The 24,050-nt window shown below is 39.0% G+C and overlaps 1 protein-coding gene across 5 annotated transcripts in view; it reads right to left on the reverse strand.

Annotated features, from left to right (window-relative positions):
• The window catches only part of ROBO2 (roundabout guidance receptor 2), an 860,236-nt gene that overhangs the window by 33,066 nt on the left and 803,120 nt on the right, over nucleotides 1-24,050 (reverse strand). For 3 of the 5 annotated variants that reach the window (XM_054270510.1, XM_054270507.1, XM_054270508.1), the window contains 6 exons: nucleotides 18,620-18,662; nucleotides 16,956-17,083; nucleotides 12,559-12,840; nucleotides 12,056-12,181; nucleotides 7,569-7,725; nucleotides 2,318-2,578 (listed from right to left, as the gene is read on the reverse strand). In XM_054270510.1, the coding sequence (XP_054126485.1) occupies nucleotides 2,318-2,578; nucleotides 7,569-7,725; nucleotides 12,056-12,181; nucleotides 12,559-12,840; nucleotides 16,956-17,083; nucleotides 18,620-18,662 (997 nt within the window). The remainder of the gene's footprint in view (nucleotides 1-2,317; nucleotides 2,579-7,568; nucleotides 7,726-12,055; nucleotides 12,182-12,558; nucleotides 12,841-16,955; nucleotides 17,084-18,619; nucleotides 18,663-24,050) is intronic. The other 2 variants (XM_054270511.1, XM_054270509.1) reach the window with 1 other exon arrangement.

Here is a 24,050-nt window from a genome sequence, read left to right on the forward strand (position 1 = left end):
GAAATTACAATTGTCACCTGTTTGGCTCCCAGTTATAATACATTTTCAGTGGAAACCTTGTGCTGAATTATTGTCTGCATGAATGAATTATCTTTATTCAATAAGCCTTTCTTTTTAGTTTCATCATGTAAATCTATCAGATATGAGAATATCGTGGTAAATATTATGTACCACTGGTAACTTTCTCACCTCAGTGTAGGTTTTAACTTATTGCTTATTCTGAATCTAATTTCCAGAACAAGTGCTTCCTTTCTGACATACAACCTCCTTCTGATTAACAGTTATTGAACACTTTTCTGCCTGGACACCAGGTTTTTAGTGTTCTACACTGTGTTCAAAACACTGGGGCACTAAAGGGCACTACCGTCTAACTAACCCTCAATAAACAGTGTGATTAGCTCCTAATCAAGCAAAATGCTTAAGTATATGTTTAATGTTCAGCTTGTGATAGAACAATTGAAGTCAATTTCTCATGTACTCACAGTTAAGCATATACTTAAGTGATTTGCTGGATCAAGGCCATAATGATTATGTACTTTTCCAGTAATCTCTAATGGGCTCTTTCTTAAATTCCTAGTTGGCTGATGTCTGTATTTCTCAGTTGCTACTCCCATAGTACCCTGACAGGTCTCATTTTGCTGTTTAGTTTTCCCCTGTCTCTACAATGGACAGGTGAACTTTGTGAAAAGAAGACTGAAAAAATATTCCTTCCCAGTCAAAACAATGGAAGACTTTCTACTAACTTTGACTAGCATGATACATATCCAGCCAAAGAACAAAAATATATTTAAAAAATCTATGTAATAAAAATCACTTGTATGTAAAAATCACCCTCAGCATTTTTTTAGCCCAATACTCAAAAGGCATGAAAAAAAGGTTATGTCCTTGTTTTGTTTTGGTTATTTTTTTTTAGAGTTTCAGGCTCAATTACTTTGACTTCAACAAGAGCGACATTAAAATCTGTATAATCCTAAGCACATTATGAAACTTCCCAATCAATTTTCATTCCCCCAAAAAGGGAGCAAGACCTTTCCTGCCAGCTGCACGAGGCTTTGGTGTGGTGTGCTGCTCCGTTATCTGCTCCTGCGCTGGTTTGGGGGTTTGGAGGGCATAGGAAGGGTACCAGCTGCACAATGCAGCAGCCACTGCCTGTGCTGGCAGGGTGTGCATCTGGCTCAGAAGGCAGTGCCTTCAAGAGGCCAGGTCTGGCTGCTGCCTGGGATTTGGGTCGGTCCCACAGGCAGGCTGGGATCGGAGCTTGGCGGCGCGGCGCTGCAGCGGGACAGGGGTACCCTGTTATCGAGTGCAGATTGCAGACAAGCCCCGAGGCTTCCACGGTGCCCAGGGAAAACAGCTGGCTTTGGTTTGGCACCGCCTGCCTGCCTACCTGCCTGGTGTATTTATGGGAGCTCAAGCTGAATAACTTTGTGGCTTTATTTAGCAGGGAAGAAAGAAAGGCTGCTCCTATGCTGGCAGCGTGCCATTCGGTAACTAGCTTTGCTCCGCTCCGCCGAGAGTCGCGGGCTTTGTCTGGGTAGAGGAGTTGTAAAAGGACAACTGCTGCTCAGGGAACATCCAGGAACCAACTGACCTTCACCACGTCCCCAGCCTGGTGCAGCTGACAAGTTCTTTCTCAGTCCCTGAAGAGATTGCTTCTGTTTGTTTTGCAGGGGAAATGTTACTGTGGTATTTGCTTGCTCTTCCTTTAAAGAGGCATAAAGCACTCTGAAACACTAGATCCATCCTATAAATACTAACGACTTGCTTTCTGCTGTTTCTGGGTTTTCCCTACGGATCAGAAATTCTCATGGTAGCTCAAAGCACAGAGATGCAAATAATTCATTCTCATGTGACACAGTGAAAAAGTTGCCACATTGCTATTTCAAGAAACTATAATGATTTTTAGCCAGCAATTTAGAATCTTATTATTTTTGAAAATCCTAAAAAAATTCCTGTCTTCTGCTAGCCTGAAAAGAGAGCACTCACAACTGTATAAAAGCTGTCACGAGGTGGGTATTAACTACTTAGCTGAACACATGCAAAATTTTGGAGGAATATTGCTTTTATATGTTTTCAGACAAAATTTAGCATATTACCAAGTATTATGATTTAAAAAGCATATATAGATGTGTAAGGCCTTCCAGCTGTGGGTAGAGTTTTGCTATTTCTTCTTCTATTTTACTTCTCTGGAAACACGATTGAAATGCTGTTGAACACAGTCATTATTTTTGTCAAAAAGAAATGTGGTACTGTTGTTGTTATGATTAATATTAGTATTTCATTTCCCTGATCACAGGTGACCCCTTCAAACATTTACCATGTCTGCTTTGCTATATCAAACTGGTAAGCCCTTGTTAACTCATCAAGGTGAGCTTGAAGCATTGGCTGCATCTCCTCTCGTGGGGAAGGCGTGAGAGTTGCAGTTGACTGCTGCCCAAAGGAGATGGCAGGAGATGAAGCTACTCCCCGGACAGGAGGTGTGGGGACACGATCATCATCTTCCTCAAGCTCATCTTCCATGCCCTGATGCAGGTAGGTCTGAACTGGCAAAGGTGGACACCAACCATCACTGTCATATCTACAACAAAAACCAAATAAACTTAGTGTATATCAAAACTCATCTCTGCTGCACAGTAGAGGATGTAGAGGGTATACAGGATTACTGATTCAGTTGGAAACCTCGCACACAGTGTGAGTCCTAAAATTTAATAAAAATAGGGTCTTAATTGCCTAGATTGTCCTTACTGAGTCAGTTTAATTTTTCCCACAACACCTAAGCAACTTGAACAAGATATGCAACAGAAAAATTACTGACCCATTATCACATTCATTAATGGTGATTAGATAATGTTACACCACAATCAACAACAAAAATGAACTAACTCGCTTCCAGGATCATTAATGTAGCAGAATGAATATTGACCTGGACAGGAAAATAGCAGCATTCTTAAAAGGCAGAACAAGCTTTAGGTAGTAGCACTTATGCACTTATTTCACAGAATCTCAGAAAAAGCTGAGTTGAAATTGATCCACAAAGATCACCAAGTCCAACTCCTGGCCCCGCACAGCACCATCCCCAAGAGTCACACCAGGAGCCCAAGAGCATTATCCACTTACTTCCATCCTCCCCTTTATCTGTCTATAAATTTACCATTTGTTTCTGGTTTGGAGCTTAAATAAAAAGCTACACTTTCCTCATAAATTCTGGTCTTTCCACCCTGCACACGGCTATCTCCTATGACATGCAATACATCCATGTCACAGCAGCACTGACCCCAGGCATATGCTGTGTCACAGCACCAGCTGATAAGGTACATTAGCACACATGTTGACAGCTCTGCCAGCACCCCCACCTCCTAACCAATCTGTACTGGGACTTACCTAGACAGTGCTACATTTCTGAACACTTTCAACACACCTGCCCAAAGCAAATGGAAAGATTAACCACTAGGAGTATTCTTGAATAATAACAAATTCTTCTTTCTTCAGACATAAAGGGTATCCTGGTAGGAGTTTGTGGGTTTTGTTGCCTTATACCAAAGGTGTAAGGACTGGTGCTATATTTGATCAGGGCTAGAAACAAAAGCTTTGTATTTTATTACCACTTCTTACACAAGTTTTGCCAGCAAGTCAATTCTTTTCAGTCTCTGCACTCATCAGAGGATCTTTCAATTCAGTGTTGTATGACAGTATCATCCTGGGATACTGTCCCTTAGAGACTCTGGCATCATTCCAGGTGGATAGGCCTTCGTGACTGTGGCCGTTCCCTGTGCATTACCTCCCCAGAGTAATTCCCTAATCTGAACACAACTTCAGTTGTATCCAGCTTTGCTGACAATCACACCACTCAAATCTCAACTGTCTACTTTTCCCATCTTCAAAACATCCAGTCAGGCATCAGTCCCTTGAGCATCAGCACACATTTCTTCTTAACTTCTGGTGTATTCCAAAACAACTCAGGATACACAGTTGCTTTTTTTTTTTTCCCCTCAAAACACAACCTGACAGCCACAAGCTCTCACAGCTCCTTCAGTGTCAAACCATCACACACTCTAAAGGCCATTTCCCAAGCATCATCTAAGTCACTTTATCTTCTTTCCACCTTCAAGGACTGCTGACAAGGTCCTTTTTTCAAGGCAGCGCATTGCATGATAGAGTTAATTTCTGAAACCAGCTTAAAAATGCTCCTTTAAAGCTTCTGATTTGGAAGGAAGGATTTACCAATTTCCCAAAGAAAAATGAATTACTGTCAATTTTCTCAAGTGTGAAGCCAGGTTATGAAAAGGCTGGGAACACTGAGATGGAGAAGTTGCAAAACCTGTATTATGAACAGAACATTTACTTTCAGCAAAACCCAAAGATTTCTTAAATTAACTAAACTACTTTTTCCTTATTCAGAAGTCTTCAGTCTGCATTTAAACACATAGATTCAGGACAGCTGACTTGGTAATCCAAAAGTCCATGGAAGATATATCTGGTAATTCACACTTGCATAAATTTAAATCTCTATATGTGTAGATATAACCATAAAAAGATATACTAACACATATGAGTACAGAAGTGAAAATAAAGGCTGCTTCTTAACATCTGGCCTCTAGGAGAGGTTGAGTGATTGATCATTACCATTTTCATAACACAGAGATTTAACAAAATGTTACATGATACATATTCATCCTAAGCAAACAATTAAGATATGACCAGCTGTAATCTGTCCTTCCAAACAATATTTACTCAGGATATTTGCAACCAAGGCTGAAGGGACCATCCTAAATCAAGCTGCGAAAACTGTGCAGTGAAACAGATCTCTTGCTTCCTTTTGCTCTCTCAACCTCATGCTTTGCTATAATGCCTTTTTCTTTAAAAGGGACAGGGGAAAAAGTCACTCCCTGCTGACTCTGCAATGATGAATAAACGAGCTTTGGATGTCCTCGCCTTCTGACCCTACTCACTTCAAATCCCCAAATGTTCAACTTGGTAGCAAAAAGGTTTCTTAGTAAAGAGGTTTCTCAGTGAAAAGATTCTGCAAAAGTACTGTACCTTTACCCCAATTTTGTTTGAAATGGAAAGCAGCCTAAGCCTGAAGTTCAGGACATTGAGAGTCAAGATTTCAGGCACAAGAACCTTTGTCTTCTTAACATAAGGTATCTGCAAAGCCACAAGCCTTAACCTTCATTTTAGAGAAAAACAAAACAAAAATCCCCAAAAACAACAACCCTCCAAAACCAACAAAGAAAAAAAAAAGGAAGAAGTAAACCTAACAGACTACATAGTAACTACAGGTCACATAAGTAATACAGCTATAGAAACATCTGCTATCCCCATAGTGATTATTGGTAACATCCATGTTCTTTTTCGTTTTTTGAGTAAATCCAATGTGGTGAAAAAGCCACTTTTTCAAGTACACTTATTGAAATCTAAGTCCCTTAACTTCATTAGCAACCTCTGATTGTAATTTCATTATAATTAAGACCCTAATAAGTTCTGGTTAACAAACACGAGCTTCTATTTTTCTAATAAGTTTTATTGTACTGTCAGCACTTCTATTCTATAGTAATCTTTTACTATTAAAATCTCCGATCCATTACATTAATAGATTTGTTCCTTTAAAATAGAAAATAAAAGTGATAGATACAGAGCCCATTCTGTAAAAACTGTGTTTCATTACACACATTGTTGCAACAAGTGAAGTTTCCCTCCCTGGAACTCACTAGAAAGGACTTTTTGAAGTAAAAGGTACTACTTCCTTAACTTTTCCTAGAGACAGACAATAAGTATCAAATAAACAAATATCAAAAACAAGACCAACCCCTAAATACAGAAGGATTATTAGTATTGGAAGCATCCTCAGAAAGTACAGGCATTGCAGATTCCATCTTCATCAAAGGTGGTTGCAAATTACTGTAGCTCCAGACTGAGACTCTAAGTCCAACCTTCAGATTTTTTCTGTGTTTGGTAAAATGCATGTTACAAGGTCTTGCTACCACCATTGCTAATGAGACATTAAAAAAGCAGAGAAGAGTAATTCAAAGCATAATCAGAGGAAAAAACTAAGTCTGGATGGTTGTGAACCTAGAGGCCGGTGATTACCTTCTCCTTAAATAGCCAATGTTGTCTTGGTGACCAACATCATTCCTTCCAGCTAAATTACAGATGCTTTATGCAACTGAGGAGTCAAGCCCTATGTCACAAGGGATTCCTCCATAAGGTATTTCCATTTACCTTTAATGCTATTTCATTGTTCTGAAGAAAATCCAAGTGGTTAGCCTTCTGCTGCATAATTGTTTTAGTGAAATGGTTGCACATGTGTTTTAAGGATATAAACTGATAAAGACAAAATTATTATATGGTGAAACAATTTAAAATTTATTTTAGCCTCTTATAACAGAATACAGAAGACAATGAGTAAATGAACTTTTTGTTTTGAGATTTAAACAACACTCACAATCAGTAAGGTTTTTAATTTTCCATTACTTTGAAATTTTAACTGTACAGCCTGAATGGGCCTTTATTTTCAGAAGAATTTCACTGACTAACACAGTCATTTATGGCTCATTATAAGAGTCAACGGAGTTGGTATAAACTGAAACAATATGGAATTTTTCTAACTTTAATTATGAAAGTAGTAATGATCAATTCCCTCTTACAATTGAGATAACAGTTGAAATATTTTTATTCAGCAAAGCTATTACAAAGTATTCTTAAAAATGTTTCATCCTTGGGAAATATTGATTAATCCATGTACTGAAACAGACAGAAATTTGTCCCGGACAGAACAATTATTCTCCAAGACTCCAACAGAGCCACCCACAGTAAACTATGTTTTTATATACTCTGATTTACCTCCAGAGTTTGATAACCTGGTATATCACATAATTACATTTTATAAAAAGCAATTCGTAACTGTTGTCTGTGTAGGAAATGTCTCTTTCCTCTCTTTAGCACTTCTTGTCTGATTTTGTGTCCTTGAGAACAAGTTTGAGCTATGCAAAATTATGTTGAAGGTTCCAGAAACTTGAAAGTTGTTTGAATAATAACAAAAAAAGCCTATAATTAGCATGCCTTCCTCAACTGTGAAATTTCTTCTAAAAGCCGATGAGAAGATTATTATCCATTGGTTGATCTTCAAAAATTAATCCAATTTGGTGGGGTTTTTTTTTGTTCTGTTGGCTCTAATATTTTTAAACATCAAAGCAGTGAAAAAATACACAGAGCCAGATTATGTCATCCTTACTCACTCTGAGTCCCATCAGCTGCATGCAATCCCAGAATTCAATTAAGCTACCTGTGAAGTGAGACACTTCTCAGCATGAGAAAGCACTGAAGCCCTACATGGTGATGAAGCAAGGTCACTTTTGTTTCCATCTTCAGTCACTATCCAGAGAAGCTATTCAAACATTCCTCCTCCACAGCCTTGAATCAGTCTACAGGATAAGTTGTTCTCTCTTTTTATTTTTTTTTAACAAAACAGAATAATATTGTCACTTATCAAAATTTAAAAAAAAATAGAAAAGGACTCATTTCTGCAAATCACAGATTTTTCTTCAAAGGAAAAAGAAAAAAAAATTTACCCTGCTTCTTGCTGATCCACCCCATAGTGCTCCAGCTCTGTGCCTGGAAGTGGCTGCACAGGAGGGGGTGGCAGGGGAACACTGGCCCAGGTTGAACCATTATTTTTCTGGGGCTTGGCAGTATTTTTGTTTTTCTTCTTTTTCCCTCCTTTGCCACCTGCAAATCCAAAAAAGAAAATTAAAATGTTAGAGCTATAATGTGGAAAAAAAGGGCCAGCTATTTACATTTCTTTGACAGAATTCTGATTCCAGAGCACATGTCCCAAAAAAGATGTATTTATATCTCAGCAGAATCAGCATCAACGTGCTAATGCTGTCACGAGGTTATAAGTAATAGAAGAATGGAATGGGGAATATTCTGAATATTTACTGAAAAACACTTCTTTTTATACCTCTGTACATTTGTACCAGAGTACTGCAGAAATAAGGAAAGACAGGCTTTCCTGTATAAGAAATATATTTCCTTTATTATTCATGTGCACTTTATAACTTTTTAAATTCACTTTTAGATAAAATTATAATAAAACATAGCAAATTATTTCAAATGTCAGAATCCACTGTGATTATAGCACAGTTTTGCATAATCACTTTCTGTGGAAAACACGGAGGTTAAGGACACCATCCAAAAAAACTGTCCTTGTAGCCAAGAACTTCCAAGATAAGAGTAAATTGTCAAAACAAAAGAAACAGGGTTTTGTTGTTAGGAATTTCCTAATTTCTGGGGTTTTTTTTAAGAGTGGGAAGTCATGTGTGATATTTTAGGACTGACTGTTTCACAGGATCCAAATGTCTTGTGCCACTGTGGAGAAGAGGTTCTATTTCTGATATACAGCTCTAATGGATAAGGCAGAAATGCAGTGAGCAATGCATTTTGGTTAAACCCTCTGCTCTTATTGTCCTTGGATCCACTTCTCCAGCTGAGACACTTCCATTTGTGGGAGAGTGATCTTACAGAGAAAGCTCTCATCCCACTTGGTTTGCTTCTTTTATTTTTCCCTGACTTCTTTTTCTTGTCAGGAATTCATTAAGAGCAAGAATGGCTCAACATTTCGAATCCCTTGACTGCCTGGGGACTCATCTATTTTTTGGAGCTTTGTTGTGGCTTTCAAACTCTTTGTTGGGTGCAGGAATGGTTTGTCAGATGCCTTTTCAGTGGGGTACCCAGCTGCTCTCACTCATCCCTGGCCTGCTGCAGAAAGCACAGCCTAATCCATCTTACCCACTGATGTCTCTTGATGATTTATAAGGATCAGCCAAAAAACCCTCACATAAAAATGAATCAATGAATCAAGAAAGCCACAACTGACTGGTCAGGGAGGGTGGCACAATGTGCACTGGCAGGCACTGCCTTCTGTGCCATGGCTTTAACTTTAGGCACAGAGAAACACAGAAGGAGGTGCAATTCTAGCGAAAGAGACAAGGCTCTATCATGGGACTATTTGTCCTTTAGATGGTGGCTCACAGGCTTTCTTCTGTTATCTCCAAATGTCAGCTGGATGAAAACAGGGACAAATAGAGAGGGAAGAAAAAGGTGATTCTGTAACTCAGAAGTAGCCAAGACTTCTCTTTTCACCTCCTGCTGTGCCTGCTAGAGACAGGCAACATGCCCAGCAATATTTCTAATCGACCTGGCTGGCAGCACATTGGAAGCGAGACTTTCCACTACTCAATTCCAGACCAAAGCTCTTCCTTCCTTGTTTTGGAGTATTTACAGTAAGTCCAGCCAAGATCCTGTGATTCACTATGTGTGAACTGAGCTGATATTACTTCTATTAGGATGGAAAACAGGCTCTTCCTTCCGTTTGTAGCCTGGCAGAAAGGACAGCTTTCTTGAAAAGGGAAAGAACATTTTGACTGGTGAAAAGAAACCCCAGGGACAGTGGAGATAGAGGAACAAATACATGAACCTTCTGGAGGGAAAGTGAAGCTTTCAAAGCACAAGTAAGGCTAAAGAAGTGGAGTTAGAAATGGGGTCATTGAACAGTGCAAAGAAAGTAGGTTAATTTTAGTTTGTGGGACATGGAGAAATTTTTTAAAAGTCAGCAGGAGTAGGAACCAACAAGAACTAGGGCAGGAGGGGCTGCTTTAGGAGAAAAGCACACGCAGATATTTTTATATTACAGGAGGATTTAAACTAGGAACACACAGAGAAGGGAAATGCAAAGAACAACTTCAGCTTAGAGACTAGTTGAGGTGGAGAGGAAGATTTTAGAAGTGCAGCATCTTGATGATCTTAGGAGACTGGTAAAATGTAGGTTGACACATGGACTGCTAATATGGGAGTCACTTGGATTTTGGGAGTCTCAAAGAGAGAAATTAGAGATAATGGAGATATTAGAAGGAGTGAAGCAGAGAGACAAGGGACTTGTTTAGATGAAGAAATGAAAGAAGAGAGCTCCAAGGTCATTAATGGTTGAGGAAAGCAGCCTACACTGTGCAGTTGGGCAGAATATTTCTTTTCTGTCCCCATGGACAGAGTTATTCCACTGTCAGACTGGTGGGACAGACACTGAACACATAAATCCTGATTTGTGTTTGAAAACTGATGCACCAAATCTTTGTTTCCCCATAGCAACAAAGCCTGATGCTTCAATGTCTCCTCACACTGAAATTCAATTATATTGTTTAAATCTCTAGGTGAATGGGGTACTGGAGAAAGTATTTGCCAGCTGGGCTGCTGATCCTAGTGCAGATATAATCTGTGCAACCTATAGCTACAAAATTTCCCTGCCTCATAAAGCAGTTGAGGTTTCAGCTGTTTTTCATTCCACAGTGGGATAGGGATTCTCATGATATTCATGTAAGAGAGGCAGAAACTTAGTCAGAATAATAAGTAGTACCTAAAGTACTAACCAAGGAACTGAGAGAACAAATCCCTGCTCACCCTGATGGGGACTACATAATCAAAGCTGGTCTCTGACTCCAGTGATGCTCTAATTATCAAACTATTTGAAAGTCTTCCCCAGTTTCTTGAGTATTACAGACATAATTATCCTGTATCAAAGGCATAATTAGTGGGCAAGGGAGAGCAAAACACTGACTCTGCAGTCCAATAATCTGGCACTCATCTGAGCACTGGGGCATCCAGTTGTGACCTGCCTTGGTCACAACAAGAGTGCCCTGGCCATATGACTGACTATATCCCAAAGTTCCCTAGTGTCATCAGAAAATTCACTTCTGGCTGAGAAACACTACGCAGAATATGTTGCATTTGAAATATTTGATCAAATTCCAGCCTTTGATCAAAAAGGGCACTTTCCAGTGACACTTCCTATTTTCTGAGAAAATTCTTAGGCAGCCTTAGCTGTCAACATATCTAAAGTGTGATACTGCCCTCTGATACCTGACATATATGTGCCTCAGTACATCAATTTCTGCATTTTCATGCAGCCTGGGGAGCAAGCTGATTTCCTAAGCCACTTGTCAATATATCTCACATGCAAGGAACAAGAAGCTTTCTTGAAGTATTTCAGCTTCCAGATACCTCTCTGACAATGCCATAAGCCTATTTTTTGGTCTCAGTGAAATCAGCTAATGCCACCCCTTGAGAACACAAGACTTGCAAATACATTTGGCAATTTGAGTCATGGGCCAATGATAATAGGCTTCTTATCTCAAAATTCAGTTTGAATAGTCATTTAAATTGACATAAAGAAGCTACTTCTAGGTTTGGTCTGTTACTGGGAGGACTACTCCAGCTTAAAGTGGAAATTCAAAAACTGTGGATATATTCTGAATATCAAAAAGTCCTTTCAGCGCTCTCATATTTTAGCCAGGTGAAAACACAGATTTTTCATCTTAACTGTTGCCTTTTCAGTTTTTGTCTTGACAGAAAGAAAAAAAGACAACTATACATAACATAAGCAACAAGTAAGCAAAATTAAAGAAATCAAGAAACAAGGTGTGCTCAGATATAACACACAACCACATGTACTATGATCATTTTCATCTGATGAAAATGCATCATGTTTCCAATAGAACATGCAGCACAAACATAAAATTTACATCCTGTTTGTATGCAAACTTGGCACAATTTGTTGAAACCCCAGTCACCTTTCAGGGCCCTACAGCTATTTCCAACCTGGTGCACTGAGGAACAGCTTGTGGAAATGGGGTATGTGTTAACAACTCAACTTAACAAAAATAAGAATCCCCTCATTAAGTTCAGTGTGGGGAGACCTATAAACTGAGGATGGATGCAGAAATACATTTGCTCCATAGATTGTGTCAGGGAAAGGATGTGACAAGGCGAGGCTGGCAGCTGCGCCGACAAGCGCACACATGGAAGGACTCTCCAGTTATCTCCAAGTAGGTCCTGCAAAACGCTTTTTTGTTTCAGCAGAGTCCTATGTGGCACTGTTTGCTGATGGGCAGGAACTCTCATGGCTATCCTCCACTGGTGCCTGGGAGGTGTTCTGCCTCCCTGGTGAGCCGCTGGCCAACACCCCTCCGTCCCTCGCTCCCCTGCGCACGGTGACGGAACCAACCTGAGAGGCTGCCACTCCTTTCGGAGCTGTTGTGGGAGCTGGTGGTGCTGAAATCCTGTGACTGGTTGTGTGGCAATCTATTAGCCAGTCCCTCAGCCACCCGGTAGTCAGGGATGTAAAGCAAGGCTAAGGGTTAAACGGCAGAGGTCACAGTGGCATCGTGGGATTAGTCGACAGCACAAGCACATGCGACACATGCAGTTAGCGAGTTGGGGCAGATGGGGTTGGGGGGCAGGTTTTAACTTGGTTATTTTTAAAGGTACACCTACCCTAGCCTAATGGAAGACAGATGGCTTGGTGACTAGCACAGGACAAAGAGCATGAAAAGCACAGTGCAATGTATTTGGTGATCAGGTGAGGTTCAGCACACATGCAAGGTGTGCAGGCATTAGTTCAGGTCAACATGAACAGTGTCTCACAGAGCTAAAAAGAATTTTCTAATTCATGCACAGATGATAACAGTACACAAAGCCAAGGGCTCTGGAAAATAGAGCTGTAATTACCATTGTTGCCTTTGCCTTGGTCTGGGAGAGAGTAACCAAATCCCATGAGGTCATTTTTTTGCTGAATTGAGCTTTTCCACTGCGGGTCTGGTAAATCGACGGCCAGCTCGTGGATGCTGTTGGAATGCAGGATCTGGGTGGTGGCATATGGCGTAGCCTGGGTTATTTGGCTGGAGCTGTTGTAACTGGTTTTGGTGGTGAAGTCGATGCTGCTGTAAATGGCTCCATCAGAAAGCATGGTTGCAGTTTTATCTCCTTGCCCTGGCACTGGTGGCAGCACATCTGTGGAACGAAACAAATCACTGAGGCACGGGAAGCCTGCGAGTACCAAGGTTTAAGCCGAGAAATAAACGCGTCATTTTGCACGTTTGCATTTCAGCTGAGACAGGCCCATGAGCCAACGAAGGGAAGATGATGTACAACCATGGCCAAGCTATCAGCAGCTGTGACAGCCCTACCACTTGTCCTTCACGTCTCGCTGCCTAAAACCATCTCTTTTTTCTTTTTTCCTTCCTCATACTTTCAACTGTGAAAGTGAAGTTTGGAATATTTCTCTACTGAAGAATGTTTTCAATTGTTCACTCTATGTCAGAACCAATGAAACTGTCTGGGCTTCAGGGAAATGATGAAAGGAGAGAATTTGCAAATCACAGAGGGAACTTGCCCAGCAACTATGTAGGAAAACTCTCAAAGTAATTTTTTAAGGGCATCACCTTGATTTCCTTAAAACTTTTTCTATCAGCTTATCTAATTTTCTTTTTGACATTAGCCAGTACATTTCTTCTTTTCAACAAAAGAAAAACCTGACCAAAAAAAGTTATTTCTGATATGTGAAAGAAAATTTGATATTTGAAGGGATTTAGGTGATCAGTCTCTCAAAATGGCAAAACAATGTTTATAATGGAGAACAACTTGTATAAAATCTCCAGTACATTTACCCAAAAACCATTACAGCACATTTAACTAACTATCTGTGAGTTTTCCCAATATTTGGAATCCTATCCCACACTGCAATTTGTATCTTTAATCAGTTAGATTGGCAGCCTCTCTCCTTACTAAACACTGAAGTGACCTTTGCTGGTGGAATACTAGCTCTAGAAACTGAGACTAGGGAAGTGCGAAGAATCTAATGATGACTGACATGATGTCCCAAGGAGAACCACAGCTTAGCAGATAACCCTCCTTCCTTCTCTTTCAGAAGTCCATATCTCAAATGGTACTATTTTTACAATTTATTTAGACTCTGAAAAGTTGAATCAATTTCAGAATGTACTTTAAAAAATCCTTCATTTATGTGCCATTTTCTTTCTACAGCCAGATGGCAGATACAGGTTCCAACTGTTAGATCATTCTTGAGATAATGCAAATTCCTATAGTGAGGATGTTCAGATCTTATTCTAGGGATAACAGCCATTTTTATGTACCTTAAGCCCCAAAAAGAAAAGATGATCCTTGCACCTAGTCAAGGGTTTAAGCTCAGTTCCAATCTCAGATTTGGGTTTTGTGCAACCTCAGGGAATATATTTGTTCTCTCACTGTCTCAAAGACTTATCCAGCAATGAGATGTGACACCATGGTCCCCTCACACTGATTTGGTATTTTTTGTTTGCTTCAGTTTTTTGGGGTTTAGCATTTTTTTCTTTTCCTGGGATGAACATTTAGATCACAAAACTATTTTGTTTTGCATTCAGGTATGCTACAATGAATATTTTAACATGGCCCTAATAACATCTTCAGTCTCAGGGCAGCAACAAAATATTAAAAATAAATATGGCAATAGCAAATACTCAGCAGAGACACTGCAGAAAGAGAGATTAAATTTGGGACTATCAGCATGATCTGGTTTTGCATACAGAAGGGAAATGGGCACAATCAAGTATTTAAAAGATCTTAATTGTATTAACTTATATCTGCAGATAAATTGCAATTACAAAAAAATTACAATTAATGCAAACTATAGCCCATATTTAAAAATCATGTTGTTACTACCTGCATATATGCAATGTGTTTTCCAGGGGCAGTACACAAACAAAAAAATGCATCTATATGCAAATACAGCATGAGATATGAGAGACAAATGCAGTCCTATTTTTCTTGCATTTCATCCACAATATGAATATTTCTCCTTTTTACAATCAGTTCCATCAAAGTATAATGCCTTGAAGTTTAGTAAATAAATTCTGTTGTTGATGTATAAAGTGAAGTAAATCCAGCTCAACCTGTCTGTGTTGGATTTGAAGACTCAAGGAAATAAAAACTAGCAAAATGCTCATCACTGAAGTGCTCAGACATACATCTGTTTTTTAGTGCATATTTCTGGCAACTGAAGAGGTATCATCTCTATACAGTCATTTAAAAATGAGAACTATTCCTGTGTACACATTTGAAAGGGAAGTTGCATAGCTGCCCACCAGCCAAGGACTTTCAGTCATCCTTACTGATAAGCTGAGGTTCTCCAGACATTCTGGGAATTTTCAGTACAAGCACGGATTACTTTTTTGACCTCAGAGAGATGTATACATTTAAGCACTCAAAGAGCTCTTAAGCAGAGATTTTACAAAGTGCCAGTCACAGAGTAAAAGTCAAGCGTGATTTCTCCAGCAAGCTGTCATAGCAAAAACACCACACTGTACATTTCAGACCAAAGATGAAGGTGCACTTCCCGCTGGAAACTTTCCCCAAAATTCTCCAAAATCCAACTTTTGTTTTTGACTTTTGAGATAAATGAAACGGTGCTGAAATACTTGTGCAGGGAAGCTCTTCCTTGCTGCCTTGGAGATGCAACACCATTTTGTGCCTTGCACGACTCCAAGCCTCTCAGCTGTGCTTCCCACTCACCGCCTTGCTCTCAAATACCCATCTAGGACAGTGGATCTCACTCTTAAGGGAAATTTTAGGACTGCTTGCCTCAGCTTCTGCGTTTCCAGGGTGAGTGATGTCACTCAACTCTTTTTTAAAATTCTTACAGAACTTTTATGTTCTTAGAGACCTTTCAACCAGTAAAAGAGGCCCAAGCTCCATCTCTATAGTTAATATTCCATCTCTACATGTTAAAATCTTCCAATCCATCTTTAATTCAGAAACATCTAATCTCAGCTTCTGAAACAGATAGGGATAAGTGATCCCAAACCACCCAGAAAAAAAGTTTCAGCTCAGCTGTAAAGATCATGGGTGGAATTAAGCTGCTGAATTTTAAAATGCAACTGTTGCATCTCTTGCATGAATTTGGACCTATGCCTCATGCATATTGAAGCCAAAAATTAAAAACTAATGCTTCCAATTTCAGTTGTATAGAGCGAAATACTAAAAGAAAATTGTAATTTTTCTGTATTATGTGGGCTTAAGAAAAGATGGAAAAGTACTGAAGGGTTTTATTTTCAAGATATTCACAACAAAGAAGCTGGCAGAAATTCAGTTGCCTTGTAAATATTATCAAAAGTTTTGCTTGCTCTTAAATATTTTTGACAAGAACTTTACAACATTTTTACACAGAATATAAATCTAGTGTGTTTTGTTGTAATTTTAAGTCACAGTAGTCAAACCACAGGCAAGAGGCTTTTCATAGGAATGTATAACCAGTATGATGGATGGTCTTCAGAAGCAGATTCTGACCAGCATGCAGAATTAGCTGAGTTATCACAGAAACCAAGGAAGTAACAGAGAGAGGTGAACATTACTGACTTCTAAAAATACCAATCCTACATCTTAAAATTCCCATTTGAGATAAATGTTTGAAAGGAAATAACTCCTCTAAAGATTCCTTCCTCATTGTAACAATACATCTTTAGCTCACTCCTCAAAGGCGCTCTCTCAAGTCAAAATGGAAACAAAATCCTAAGAGATCTAAATAGTTCCCTTTTACATATCCTTTCCTCAAATGAAAAAGAAAGTTACTTAAAATCTTTGAGGTTTTCTTCACAGATTATGGTTGGGACTGAGAGCAGGCCCTCAGCAGGAAGAGGATGGGTAAGGTGACAGCAACAATGTTCTGGTGTCCTTCTGCTGAAGGAACATCTTTCCTGCATCTCCAGTGCTCTCCTCTGCTCTCGTGGACATCCTCCATCCCTGGCTACACTGCCCTGCATGGCACACTGCTCATCTCCACAAAAAAGGGAAGGAGGTTGAGACACAAACAGATTTCCCTTGATACCATAAGCAGACCCTGTCTCACCACTGTGGGACAAATTACAAACCAGACTTACATTTTTAAAAAGCAAAAAGAGATAAAGCGAAAGGAACATTTTAAAGTCAATTTTCAATCAAATCTAGAAAGGAAGAAACACACAGAACTATAATGATATAAGAACTATAATGATAAAAATATTATACAGCATTCATCATAGATGTCAATGAATGGAAGTCTGTTTTATAATATGGAATAATAAAAGGAAACTTACCTCCACGACCAAAATTCCCAAGATCATTGGGTCCACTAGTGCTGTTATTTACTGGCAGACTTGTGGCAGGCCAAGAGTCTGCAAGCCAAGGATAACTGGGGTCACTGGCATTCAACAGACCTGGTCGACTGAAGCAGAATAAGAAAAAAGAGATATACACACAAATATATACATATAAAATTACAGTGCCTGTGAGATAAGTAGTGATGGAAAAGGGTATATTACTGTTCTTCTAACACCATAGGTAACTAACACTTTAGGAGACTTTAATTTATTTCAAATTACAACTGTATAGCCTTTGATGATTTAAAGACCTTGAGCAGTTAATTAAGGTTATATACAAATCAACTTTGTCAGTAGAAGAGGGACTAGGCATCCGTCGTGACTCTGCCAGAATCCAAATGAACTCCGTTGTCTGTGTGAAACAGGAGTTAGGCAGCACCATCACGGGATGCTATGCCAGGGCTGAATGATAAATTACCACCTCAAGGGAGCCATCACTCAAACTGATTGCTCCGTATCAGCCATTTCCAGGACTTTGGGCTACTATTTCTTCCTTCCCTCACATCCCAAATGCATGCCTGTCATCTACAGGCTGGTAACTCTTTCTTCGAGCACTCTTGGATGGTTTAGAGGCACACAGGTTTGAGGAGGATTAATGGCAAGTCCACAGCTATCTCTGTGCGCCACGGCTGCATGGCTTTCACATCCCTGTAATTCCCACTCTGAGAGCAGAGTTAAACAGGGAGCATGGGGAAAGAGGAGGCACACTCAGACCACGAGGCATCGTGCCTCTCTCACCCCAGGATAAACCCAAATTTAGCAAGGCAGGTGGATTGTTTGTGCTCATGTTCAGCAGGGGAAACAAATCACTTGCTGCAGTCACCCTTTCCTGCCACACGAAAACAAAAAGCTTCCCTGGGTTATTAAAGCACTGGTGAAGTTGGAGCAGCATCTCCCATCCCTGAGCATTCCAGACCCCTGCCTGGAACAATCCCTAAGAGAAACATCCGTTCCTATGGCAACGGCAATAAGACGGCCCAGCCGCATTCTCGCCACATCCACTCGCTCTCATTAGGCCTAATCTCTTTTTGCTAAAATATTGATTAAACAGGAGATTGGAAGTTATTACCAGGGCCTAATTACAATCTCCATATTGGCAAAGGGAAAATAGATGAGGATATATGGGCCCGTTATCAGCTTTTATCAATTTCAATTGAGTAGCCAAAGTTGTGGAATCCAGTCCTATCAATCTACAGCCTATTCATCATCCATGAATCATTTATTTTGTGATCGATTAAGTGTAATTGTTCACTCACAGCAATTTAGGGGGAGCCAATAAGGAGTCTTAAACAACAGCAACTTCATTTGCTAATGTCTAATTAATGCAATAAACATCCCAGTAACAAATGAACACATTCTTTTTGATATTTACTACTCATTTCTTCCGGGACATCTGGGAGATATGAAACATCTGGGCTTGTTTCTTCCAAAGTGCACAGCAGATAGGTCATTAAACCTTGTGGTAAGCTACTTAACTCCTCCTAGAGCTATCAGTCTTCCCAATGATGGGCTATGACCCAAGTGCATCACCTATAGCATTTTTCAGATCCCTTACTTTAAAAATAAACCCAGTGGAAAGACCTTTATACAAAGAAACATACCTTCCATTGCTCATTAGTCCTCCATCTCCTCTTTGGAAGGTGACTGTGTTTTGGTTGGAAAAAACAAAACAAACAAACATACACACACACATATAAGACAGGGAAAAATCAATTAGTAATAATTAAAAGTAACAATTCAAACTGCTCAGTGTCCGAGGTCGGAGGTCTCTTGGCATCATCCCATAATAAAGTACAGAAGTGACAAGAAGAGGCTCAAGCACACTGGGGCCACAGTTCATTTAGGATTTCACTGCACATTGCTGATTGACAGCACATTACTGATTGCTCTGCACCTTGCAAGGCAAAGCAGCCACCTGGGCAAAAGGCCTGAATCCACCCCAGGCCCCTTCATAGGACTTTGCATTGCAAGTCTGAGCCATGTGATCAAACTGTTTTCTTGGCATGCCTCTGCTTCAGTACATAATGACATTGCAGCAGTGAGTTAATAACATCATGTCGTAATGCAGTAATATAATGTCACCACACAAATATGTCATTTCCCAGGACAAACACAAAGAGGTGGCAGCTCTATTACAGTTGAAGGGATGGAAAAAAGCATCCAGCTGCACCTTTTCCATTAGAAGCACAGTTTAAGAACCAGCACCCACACATAAATGCACACAAGCCAGTGCCACTGGGAAGAAAAAGTGTTTCCAGTCTTCCATCCATGGGGGATGCCAAGGACATAATCAGAGGCAGACAATTGTTTTTATCTCTCCTTTCAAGGGTGTTTGACAAAAACCAGCCTCTCCCTTATCTATCTATTAACAGGATTACATTTCAGGGCAATATATGTAAACCCACATTACTGGTGAGATGCTAATTGACAACATTTGATGATCTTTTCTGAAACACTGAAAAAATATTTTGAATCAAGGCCAACAGACTACTCTGGTTCTCAGTGGCAATATCCCATTATTTATTGTCAGGCATAGATAAGGCAGACTATTAAATTATGCCAATGTCCTGGACACCTGCAGCCTTAAAGGCCTCTGACTGGATCAGGGTTTGAATTTCAGTGAGGAATGGAAGAGTTGTGACCAGCTAAATTTAAAATAGACCTTCCTTGGGAAATACTATTTGCCTTTGTAAGACAGGTGGTCCCATCAGTAAATTATAGCTCACAGAGTATTTGCAAGATTTTCCAAGTATTAGTCCAAACTACACCAACTCAGGATTAGGCTTTCGATTACACACTATTCTAATCAGACAAAATTACTACAGCCAATAGAAATTCTGTGTTCATTAAAAAAAAAAAGTAATGACATAAAGCCACTGGGAAAACTCTTCTGACACCTTATAGAATCCTCGTTACTTTATTAACTCTTAGGGTAATTTCACAGTGTACATTCAGCAAAGAGGACAAAACTGGCCTCTCTGGAAGCTCTGCTGGAAGAATAGTGGGGCGATTAATTACCCTTCACTGCACAGCAGACTAATACCAATATCAGAAAATCACTGCAGTCAGATGTCACATCAAAATGGTTAATAGCTGAATTTTGAAAGGGTGTAATCAAACCAATTAATGGAAAGAAAATCAAAATGCAAGTATGGAAAGTACTAAATAAAGGTCTGCTTTGAAAAACAAGACAGGGTAAAACATTGTGGGTAATTAATTTTAGAGGCACTGCTACTTTCATTCACGTGGTATCTAACAGGCTGTCAAGTGACTTCCACTCATTGCTTAAAAGTGAATAATCTGAAGTGCTGTGCATATCATATGTGATTATGCAAAGATGTGGGGACTGCCTGGCTTTGTTTCCAAGTATCTTGGTCAACAGTATATTAGCTGCTGTTTCCTTTCTCCTCCTCTCCTCCAAATTTAATACCTGATTTCTCCAACTTTCTGCATTTGCCAAAGTGACAAGAAATAAGGAAAACGAGAAACAAAGGCTTTGATTGTTCTTTTGGTAACAACCCTTATAAATAAAGTTTACAGATCTAAGGGAATTACAATATTTTCTGAAAACTGCTTGGATTAATGCTCTTGTTTAGACTGTCATCTACCAGAAATTATTTTCAGATAATTTTGTTGCCACTCATATAGCATGTACAGGTGTGTGCGCTTTTAAATGTACATGCCATATGGAAAAAAAAAAAAAAAAAACAACAAAAAAAACCCCAAACCAATAATATTTGTGGTCTACAAAATATTTATATCCCTGTGTACCTTTATAAAGCAAAGCTAAAACTGAGGAACTAGCAGAAGATTGAATGCTATTGCATGCTGCCATTACTAGCAGCAATGTTTGCTTGACATATTTTATTTTCTGCATAGGCGGGTATGGAAAAACTCCCAGGCATGCCATGAGAGCTTCATCAAGAAGACATGACATAGAAACCTCTTTGCTAGAGCCATAATTGCTGCAGGTCGGCTGTGGCACAAGAGATTGCTGAGAAAAAACAAGGATCACAGAATTTACTCCTTTTTCTTCTGCGTGCCCTGGTGGTAGGAACTATTTCCTGTTTTGTTTGGTTTGTTTTTATTTCCTGTGTTAAATCATCTTATACCCTCCCAATATATGCATCATCTTTAGAAGAAATGTTCAGCTTGTAGTGACATTGTTTTTCCTAGGGAAGACTGAGGAAAACAGGTTTTTTTGTTTACCCTTCACCGTGTACACCAATGTATGCATGGTCATAATCTCAATGAGAAAATAAACCAGAAAGCATTTTATTTATTAATTGTGCTTGGTGTAAAATGCTTTGGAATATCAATTAAGCTTGCCAAAATTCTACTTGAAGTGTGGCCATGTCACTGGGATGCCACAAAACCCCCCCATATTCCTGATGCCATCCATAAATGGGCTACCTGAGGCTGGATAGTGAAGGTGTCTTTTTTTAGCATCAATGTTGTGAAAGGCAAGACAGCTAACAACAGAAGATATGGTCAGGCTGCCAAAAAAAGCACTATGTTTATCATTCCTGCCATACATTTTGTCAGCATTTTTTTCCTGCAGTTTGATTTCTGCAATTACAAAACAAGTCTAAACGCCTGAATAGGAGCATACTTAATGCAATGCAGGCTTGTAGATGTCACTGTAAAAATAAAACACACAGACAGCTGGCTTTATTCATCCTGTCTCCACTTCAAAAAGCAGCAGAGCAATTTCAAGGGGCAATGTAAGAGGAGGGAGGGAAGGATGTCCCTATCACTGACCCACCTATCTTCCTTGCTTTTTATCACCAAGGAAGCAAAAAAGCTCTTTCAGTAGTCTTTGCATCTGATACATGTTCTTAGAAAGGCTGAAGACCTGCAGGGATGAGATTGGTTTTCAAAAGAAGATGAAAAAATAACCTCTGCATTGAGAGATTTTGAAGAAATCCCCACCAGCCTATACTTCAAGGACTGCAAAAATGCAGAAATATAATCCAAAGTGCATTTGAAATGCATAAATATTTCAGGAAATTATATTGTATATATTTGTATGAAAACCAGCATATGTTAAGGAGCTTTTCACATGCTTTTTATTAAATACATAAGGAGGTACCAAAACCATTTACTAATATTATCTGACAAGGTTAAACTTAATCTTCATGCCTGCTAGAACTGGAAAAATATGAATGTATAGTAAGTCGACATTCTGAGGCAAGGAAGCTTTAGAAAGCTTTAGAAAGCTTTCTGTATGCCTATCTCTAGTAGGCCACATTTTCCTACTGCAAATGAAAACTTTAATGTTGCCAGCAAAGTCTCATTCCTTTTACTGATAAGCTGTTCCTCAAATATGAATGTAGATTAATCCTCTTTTAATAAGCATTAACTCAGAACAGATAATCAGCACATAAAAATTCCATCAAATCTTCTGTCTACCTTTGGATGATTCTGTCACATAGTTTATCCTCATTTAACAGTTTCAGGAGTTGCACATAATATGTGTAACATTCCATGATTGTCTATCTATTTTTAATTCATTTTCTATTTACTGGGTTTCAAAAAATCTTTAATCCCAAGAAGCACTAGTCACTAAATAAGCTTACCTATTCATAAGTTAAAATACATATTTACTTTTTTTTTGCACGACTGATGGCCTAGACACTTGAAAACACCTGAATACTCTGGTGAGTGGGTACTGGCACAAGTTTGAGGGCATGGGAAAGATAAGCATTAAAAAAAACAAAAAAACCCAAACAAACAAACAAACAAACAAACACAAAAGATACCCTACCCAAACAGTGCAGCAGTACTTTAGCTTTCACACAAACTCACAAAAGTGAGACCAATCCATCCTTTATATTCCAGGAGAAATGTTTGAAAAGGGATTACAGCTGTGTTTAGTATCCTTGTGGAAGATTTGGTTTTGCTGAGAGCATGTCATGGTCACAAAGCATGTCCTTGTACAGCTGCAGATGGTGACTCTACTACTTACCAACACTATTCTAACAAAAATCTTAGCTAAATTTTATATTTTATAGCACTAATATTACTGAGAATCAAGGCCTGGTGAGTCATGGTGCAAAGGGAAGTGGAAGAACAGTGACGTACAGAATTGTGGCTCAGTAACTACTGGAGTCAGTTCAACTGAAAATAACTAAAAAGATTTAGCTGTGATTATCAATGCCACTTTATTTGTGACCATCTGAGCCATTGATCAGACCTCATGAAAATATTCACAAAGACAGAAAGCTGAAAGTATTGAACTCGATCAGTTATTCTGTCCTGACACAAATCTTTACAAACTGCCTGACATTTGCTGTTTGCACTTCTCCCACACATGTTCCAGTGGTATAGTCTCAAAGCAGAAATTGTACATCTCAGGAGCCTAATAACAGAATACAAATAACAAGTGGTCCTAGTGAATGACCCATAATCTGCAAATGACCCAAAAAAACCATTTTTAGCAAGTAATTTAAAAGCTGCATGGATTTGGACTTTTAAACAACTATTGTCAGTGTTCTATGTTCTACACACAGGCAAACACAAATGAAGAAAAATAAAACAAAAAATATTCACATCAGAAATAACAGGATTTTTTCCTGAGTGTGAAATGAAGTAAGTATATAATTGTTACATTAATAGATTCAATTCCCTACCACACAGTTAAATCTGTGTGTTCTGAAACTCTCGGAAGGAAGAATTTAAAGCAGATGTCAGAACAAAAAATGTGTACCTTCTAAATCTAAGTATATTAGTATAAATTCATCTTTAGTAAAAATTCACTGACAGCTGTCTCTGAGGAGATTCTGAAAGCTACACACCACTGTCTAAATAATTGTATCTAAACCCAAACTATTTATAAACCATAAACTTTTGAAGGGAACAACATACAGTTGTGAGTGTCAAACCTCCACAAGCATAACCATGTTTTTCTCAACAATATTATCAAAGGCAAATTCAAATAGTAGAGAATTATCAAAGTTTTTTATGGACCTCGGAGTCTAAAGATAGGAAACATGCACCATGTTCTTCCATAAGGAAAGTACTTCTTTAAAT

This window comes from Melozone crissalis, unplaced genomic scaffold (genome assembly GCF_028551555.1).
Source record: "Melozone crissalis strain CALT ecotype California unplaced genomic scaffold, PUWL_Pcris_2 ptg000009l_1, whole genome shotgun sequence".
Classification (NCBI taxonomy): Eukaryota; Metazoa; Chordata; class Aves; order Passeriformes; family Passerellidae; genus Melozone; species Melozone crissalis.